The 7,420-nt window shown below is 40.8% G+C and overlaps 1 protein-coding gene across 1 annotated transcript in view; it reads right to left on the reverse strand.

The window, feature by feature from the left end:
- The window catches only part of TMEM135 (transmembrane protein 135), a 189,484-nt gene extending 183,004 nt beyond the window's left edge, over window positions 1–6,480 (reverse strand). The window contains exons 1-2 of the mRNA XM_009881247.1: window positions 6,463–6,480; window positions 6,071–6,198 (exon numbers count right to left, since the gene is read on the reverse strand). Of these exons, the coding sequence (XP_009879549.1) occupies window positions 6,071–6,198; window positions 6,463–6,480 (146 nt within the window). The remainder of the gene's footprint in view (window positions 1–6,070; window positions 6,199–6,462) is intronic.
- Window positions 6,481–7,420: the final 940 nt, after the last annotated feature.

Here is a 7,420-nt window from a genome sequence, read left to right on the forward strand (position 1 = left end):
TCCAGCAAAAATAACATTACCAGCGAGCGATGCCAGCTCATGTTCATAAGTGAAAAGAGAGCCAGTGTATCAGCAGCAAGTGATGTAATGGCAATTACACACACTGTTCATTCCCACGGCTGCAAAAGGATAATTTCTCAGGATGACAACGCCAAATGCTGCAGGAGCTAAAGTTCATTATTAGGACTCTCTTGGAAAGCAATTACTGTATGAAGTTTCAGAGAAGTCATTCTAAACATGTTAATAAGTATGAACACATCTTACCAGACACACCTGTTAAGTAACAGAACAAATGTCTTTTCTGTGGGAAAGAAACAAGAATTTGTTCTTTTGGCATGGTTTAGAATCCCTGTACAAATGTTTACGTGTTTGGTTTGATAAGATTTTGGAAACAACGGTAACATATTTTACATAATAAAACCTAGTGGAAATTAACATGTCCCATCAGTAAGTGAAACATTTAAACTTCTGCTAAAGTAAATGAAAATAAGTTGTTATCGTTATTTGCATGGTTATTTTCACATGGTCTACAGTCAGAAATTGGAATGAGAAATATGAGTTCTTTCAGGTTATTCAAATAATTCCTCAATGTACAACTGTATCCAAAACTCAAAGGCTGCTTGATACATAAGACTGAATCTAATCAAGCAAGTTAATGTCAAGCTGTACATGGACAAATTAATTACTCTTCTTGGTAGACTAAGAGAACCATGGTTTCATGAGGTTTTGCATATAATAAAACACAAAAACCTAAAAATCACACCTTTCATTGAACAGATGTAATGCTTGTCAACACTGGAGCCTAGCACTTCCGTCTGAAGCCCAGACAGATGTAGTCTTCTGGATCTCACCAGCAGAAGAGATTACAATCCCCAGCTGGCCTGTCACACATCCGTGACAGAGCTCATCACCCCCACTGCTCTGCCAACAGAGCAGCCTGCACATACTGCCTGATTCATTTCAGGGGAAAAAGAAAAAAAGAAGAAAAAAAAAAAATAAGTAAGCCAAGTTAGCTTGGTAATCCCTTCTAGAATGAGAACATCAGTCCACAGCCTAAGTCACTGCTGATATTGCATTTAGATGTTCTTGAAATTTCAAGTACTGCATCCAGCTCTGGAGCCCCCAACATAGGAAAGACATGGACATGTTGGAGCAGGTCTAGAGGAGGGCCACCAAAATGATAAGAGGGCTGGAGCACCTCTGCTATGAGGACAGGGTGAGAGAGTTGGGGTTGTTCAGCCTGGAGAAGAGAAGGCTCCAGGGAGACCTTATAGCAGCTTTCCAGTACTTGAGAGGGCCTACAGGGGAGAGACTCTTTATCAGGGAGTATAGTGATAGGACGAGAGGTAACAGTTTTAAACTAAAAGAGGGAAGATTTAGACTAGAGATAAGGAATAAAGTTTTTATGATGAGGGTGGTGACACGCTGGCCCAGGTTGCCCAGAGAGGTGGGAGATGCCCCATCCCTGGAAATATTCAAGGTCAGGTTGGATGGGACTCTGAGCAACCTGATCTAGTTGGAGATGTCCCTGTTCATTGCAGGGGGGTTGGACTAGATGACCTTTAAAGGTCCCTTCCACCCCAAACCATTCTGTGGTTCTATGATCCTTGAAAATATTTGCGGCGGTTTCAATTTTGGTGGTTTTCCCTAGGTGAAAGGAAGCAAATACTACAAGAGCATCAAAAATACATATTAGCACAAGCCAGACTTCTCATTGAAAATTACATTTCATATTTAGGTCTTTTAATTGTTACTGTATGACTAAGACCTATTTTCAGTATGCACAGTGACTGAAGATTCGCTAGGAGTTTGATAAAGGTATGAACAGAAGAAGTCACTTTATCCAGGACACTCCATATGCCTGCCAACATATCTCCTCCTTGGTGCTACAAAAGAAGGAAACAGGCAACTATTCTCAGATCAGGAATTGTGCAGGTAAATATTGGGTTAACATGTCCAGCTACAAACCCTTTAATCTGTTGCTTTGGTCTAGAACTCCAGGAGGGTAATATCAGTCAACTGCAAGTTGTCCAGCAAGCCCCATGCATGTACAATCAGCAAGTTTGCTGATGACACAAAACTGGGAGGAGTAGCTGACACGCCAGAAGGCTGTGCCGCCATACAGCGAGACCTGGACAGGCTGGAGAGTTGGGCAGAGAGAAACCTTATGAAATTCAACAAGTGTAAGTGTAGGGTACCAGACCTGGGGAGGAATAACCCCATGCACCAGTACAGGTTGGGGGCTGACCTCCTGGAGAGCAGCTGTGTGGAGAGGGACCTGGGAGTCCTGGTGGACAACAGGATGACCATGAGCCAGCAATGTGCCCTGGTGGCCAAGAAGGCCAATGGCATCCTGGGGGGCATCAAGAAGAGTGTGGCCAGCAGGGCAAGGGAGGTCATCCTCCCCCTCTACTCTGCCCTGGTGAGGCCACATCTGGAGTACTGCATCCAGTTCTGGGCTCCACGGTTCAAGAAGGACAGGGATCTGCTGGAGAGGGTCCAGCAAAGGGCTACAAAGATGATGAGGGGACTGGAGCATCTTTCGTATGAGGAAAGGCTGAGGGACTTAGGTCTTTTTAGTCTGGACGAAAGAAGACTGAGGGAGGATCTTATCAATGCTTATAAATACTTAAAGGAAAGGTACCAGGGGGATGGCAACGGGCTTTTTTCAGTGGTGCCCAGTGCTAAGACAAGAGCTAACGGGCACAAACTTAAGCATAGGAAGTTCCACCTAAACATGAGGAGGAACTTGTTTACTTTAAGGGTGGCAGAGCACTGGCACAGGCTGCCCAGAGAGGTGGGGGAGTTTCCGACTCTGAAGACATTCCAAACCCGCCTGGACGCCGTTCTGTGCAACTGCTGTAGGTGCCCCTGCTCTGGCGGGGGGTTGGACTAGATGATCTCCAGAGGTCCCTTCCAACCCTGACCATTCTGTGATTCTGTGACTCTGTAATTTTGCTTCCGAGTGACTGCTGCACCCACTATAATATACCTTCCAACCAAAAAAGATACAAAAACTGCAGCATGCATCCTATTACACAAATCTACCACATCCAATTTCTCACCACTGTCTAGAATCAGATCTAGAGCATTAAGGTCTCCACAGACCCAGACAATCTCGGCAAGGTTGCAAATCGAGTTCAGAAATATTCAGGCCACAGTTATGCAGAACACCAGAGAGATACTGATATTTCTTTGATGGATTAAAACATACGATACCAAACCGCTTTCTGGAAGATGACATACTTTTGCTCTGAGTGGCTACTGAAGGAAGTACATTGTATCACACAGTAATAAATTCAAGGAACCATATATGTTCAAACAAAACTTTAAAAAAAAACAAATGTGAAAAAAAACCCACACAAACTGGCTAAAAAAAAACAAAGCGAAGTCTCACATTTCCATCCTCCATTACCCACTCAACAGCAGATGAGAGAAGGATGCTTATATGGCTCAAGCTGCAAGACAATGTTGATATTAAGTACATTCCAAGTGAAGGATTTGTCAACATTATGATCTTAGGAGAAGCTCTTAAAAAAAAAAAAGTATAGAGTACTTAACTTGTAAAGATGTCATGTATTTATACAGCTTTCTGACTTGTTCTCATTTTCTTTCCAAATAACACTTACTCGGCTCCTTGACCATATTCAAGTACTGAACTGACTTATTCAAAGGACCTGTCCATGATGACTCTCAAACACCTTCCTGATTAATAGGAGTTAGTTTAAAGCCCGTCCCTGTGTACAGATAGGATTGTTTTTTTCCTCCCAGTGCATTACTTTCCACTTTTCTCTATCAAATTTCATAAGTGATTTTAATCAACAGATCTTTCTGAAATGGATGAGAGTCAGTTTTAGATTTCTGTATCCTAAATAATCTCATATAATCTCTCACACTATTCTTCACCCCTTTTTCCAGCTTCTTCAGGTATATCCCAAACAAAGGACACAGCAGGAACATTACTGGCAACCTCTTCCTATTATGAAAACTGATTATTTATTCCTTGTTTGGTTTCACATATTTTAACTACTTGCTAATCGTTTACTAATTCCTGGAAGACACAGGATCTTTCTTCTTGAAGAGTTCTAGCAAGCAATCTTGTCAAAATCATTTGGGAATTCATGTATAATGTACCCATCGGATCATCATCAGATATATATGTATCCTTCAAAGAACACCAGTAAATTTGGAAGATAAGACTTCTCTGGTAATCATGCTATCCATTGTGTGTTTGAAATGGCATTTAATAGCTCCTGCATATCCTATTCACTTAATTGCTGAGGCTCTGAATTTTATTCCTGCTAGAAAAGCTGCCAAATACTCCTTATAACTGGACTTTCATATACTCCAACAGGTGCAATGCATAAGGCTTCCTAAATACTTTTTTTCTTTTGCCTCTATTTGTGATTCCAGTTCACCAGCTCCAGCTGGCACCCCAGCCAACAGGCTAACATTTTTTATTTGCAAGTTCTGCAATTGCAGGTGGTGGGCAGCCTGTAGAGAATCTACCAGCAGAGATTCTGCTGGAGGCGACAACTCTTTGTGGTCATCTCTTTGCAACAGAAAACGCATGTGCATCTCTTAAGATGTTGGTTGGTTACTCTGCTGCACAGCCATAAGAACAGTAGGGTAAGGATTTAGACGCATCCCTTGTCACGTTAAATTGTTAGAATTGTCCTTTGCATAGTTTCAGCCTGGGTCAACCCAAAGAATGCTTCAGAGGGACTTGGAAAGTGCATGGACTCAGTACCATTCCCATTACTCAGTCCACATTTGGCCATGCTGTTTGTTTTGGAAGCCGAAACAGCTTCAGACAGCTATGTTCCACGTAAGTGAAAGTGATGCCATACCAACTGGCATCAGAGTCAGACACTAATCTCTTACCTGCTTCATTTACTAGCACAGGCATGGCCACAGACCTGCTAGATGGCTAGCAACCTCTGTTAGAGGAACAGCTGAAAACAATAAAACTTAAAACCACACCAACTTAATTTAGAGTAACATCTAGCTGCAGCACTGAAGATACACAGGCAGGATGAGGAAGACCACTGTACTGCTAAGAGGCGTAAAGATAAATCGGTATCAATACAACTCAGATTGCTAGAAAAATTCACATTCTTTAGAGTTTGCTACTTAAAGATTCACTTTGAACTTTGCAAATTATTTACTTAAAAAGCGTTCCATGGGTCTTCAGCCAGCTCCTCCTCTTCTCAGCCTTCTGCCTCAGCTTTGAAGAAAAGTTTAGGGGCCTCTGAACAGATCTAGAAGTAGGGCATAATGGGTTTGTTTAAACTTTTAGAGGGGTTGTTGAGTGCACTGTCAGATAAATTCCAGAAATTCATAGGCTTTACATGTATGACATCTCTTACAATAAATGCATTTAGTTCTAGCTACTGTAGGCTTTACATGTATGACAACTCTTACAATAAATGCATTTAGTTCTAGGACATCGTCATGTTCATGAACAGGAAAGTTTAATTTTTAACTATCCTGGTAGTTACTTGAAATACACACTGGAAACAGCTCAGAACACAGAAGAGGCATTTATACCCATCTTTCAGAGCAAGCCTCTATCTTACAGAACCCCAGAAGCTGTGGTGGGATTTCCTTTATTTATGACCACGAACATGGAAAGTACAAAGTTGGATGGCTGGATAAAGTTAAGGATAATTGAAAGTCATCACAGCCCCTGCATCAGGAAAATAGAAACCAACATCAAATTACATCAATTCTTTCTAGGAGAGAAAGATTAGGCCTTCTCAATTTCCCTCTAGACTATATTTGAATTTCCCGCAACAATGTATCTTGCATCAGTAAAACAAAGAAAAGGAAGAAAAGTGAATACATTGACTTGTTTACTGATTTAAAAGATTACAAAAACAAGAGAAAAAACAGGTTCATATTCAAGTGATAAGACCAGAAATAAAGATGATGGCACAGCTGTTGCTTTTCTTACTCCTACCCATTGCGAATAAGTCTATTACAAAAAGAGACAAAATATCATGTAAATTGAAAGGCTGCATAAAAATTGCTTTCCTATTACATTTCATTTTTAGGACAGTATACCAACCTTAGAATGCAAAAGCAAGCAATATACAAGGTCCCATTTGCTGTCAGAAAGGAAGTTGATTGCAAGATCTCAGGTACCAGTTTGTGCAAATAATAGTCAAGTTTTCGTTTCCTGAGAATAGCTGCAATCTGAGGGAGGAGGGAAGAAAAAAAAAGGGGGGGGGGACACAAACTTTAATTCAGTTAGGCTCTTTTTTGCACATTGTAAAGAAAAACAAAAAAAGGAAAAGGAGACATGCCCATTTAAGTAGTAAATCAAAGCCTCTTAAATTTGCTGGTTTTATGAACAATACCACAAAGATTTCCTTTGAACTTGTTCCAGCTGTTACAATATTTATACCAGGAAATACATCAAGCAATCTTAACTGGGAAGTATAGGGGGAATTTTATTACCTTGTTACCGTTGGCCATAACAGTCAGAAATGTTGTCTGCCAGACATTAGAACTTTTAAGATGTGATAAAATTACACTGAGTTTTGTCTTCCAGACAATTGGACCATCGCATAAATAAGGACAGAACATCACTAAAGTAATCCAAATACACAGTGTCTATGAAGTATCATGTATTTCTAAAGGTTTTTGACTCCAGTTAAACAAGTGCGAGTCCTTCAAAAAATTTTCACCATCCGCTGGAAGAACAACACATTCCTGACAAATTTTATAGAAATGTTATTTCTAAAAAACTGCCTAAAGCAGAAAATAGGCTGGATCTAAAAAACAAATGTTCTTTTTCGTCAGTCCCATGTCCCATGTTTTATAAAAAACAGTTACTTAATGACTCAAACACTGAAGGTCCTCAAAGTCTTTTTTTCTCCACTGGCATTCTGCAAAAATCTAACGGGAAGGTGTAGAGAACCAGGCTCTACTCAGAGGTGCACAGGGATAAGACAAGAGACAACAGACAAGTTCAAATATGAGAAAGTCAAATTAGACCCAAGGACAAAAAATTTTCACTTGAGGGTGGCTGAATATTGGATTCCACAAAGCAATCGTGGACTCTCCATCACCAGAGAACATCAAAACTGAACTGGAAATGGCCCCAAGCAACCTCATCCAACTGGCCCTGCTTTGAGCAGGAGGACAGAACTACATGACCTCCCAAGGTCCTTCCAACCTGCATGCTTCTATGACTCCATGAAATTATACTTTGAGTGCACCGGGAGACAGATTTTATTGGTTTTTTTCTTTTTAATAGCATTAGCATCTTTATCTGCACTGACCTCCCAGAGAGTCTCAAAACTGGTAGGAATTTTCGGTCAATGCTTAGAATAAGAGAAGTTGCAAACAGAGCAAGCTTCTTGCTGCTGATGAGAACAACGAAAGATGTCCTGTCAAATCGGCATTGGCAACA

The sequence above is a fragment of the Charadrius vociferus genome, unplaced genomic scaffold, assembly GCF_000708025.1.
Source record: "Charadrius vociferus isolate BGI_N301 unplaced genomic scaffold, ASM70802v2 scaffold1, whole genome shotgun sequence".
In the NCBI taxonomy this organism is placed as follows: domain Eukaryota; kingdom Metazoa; phylum Chordata; class Aves; order Charadriiformes; family Charadriidae; genus Charadrius; species Charadrius vociferus.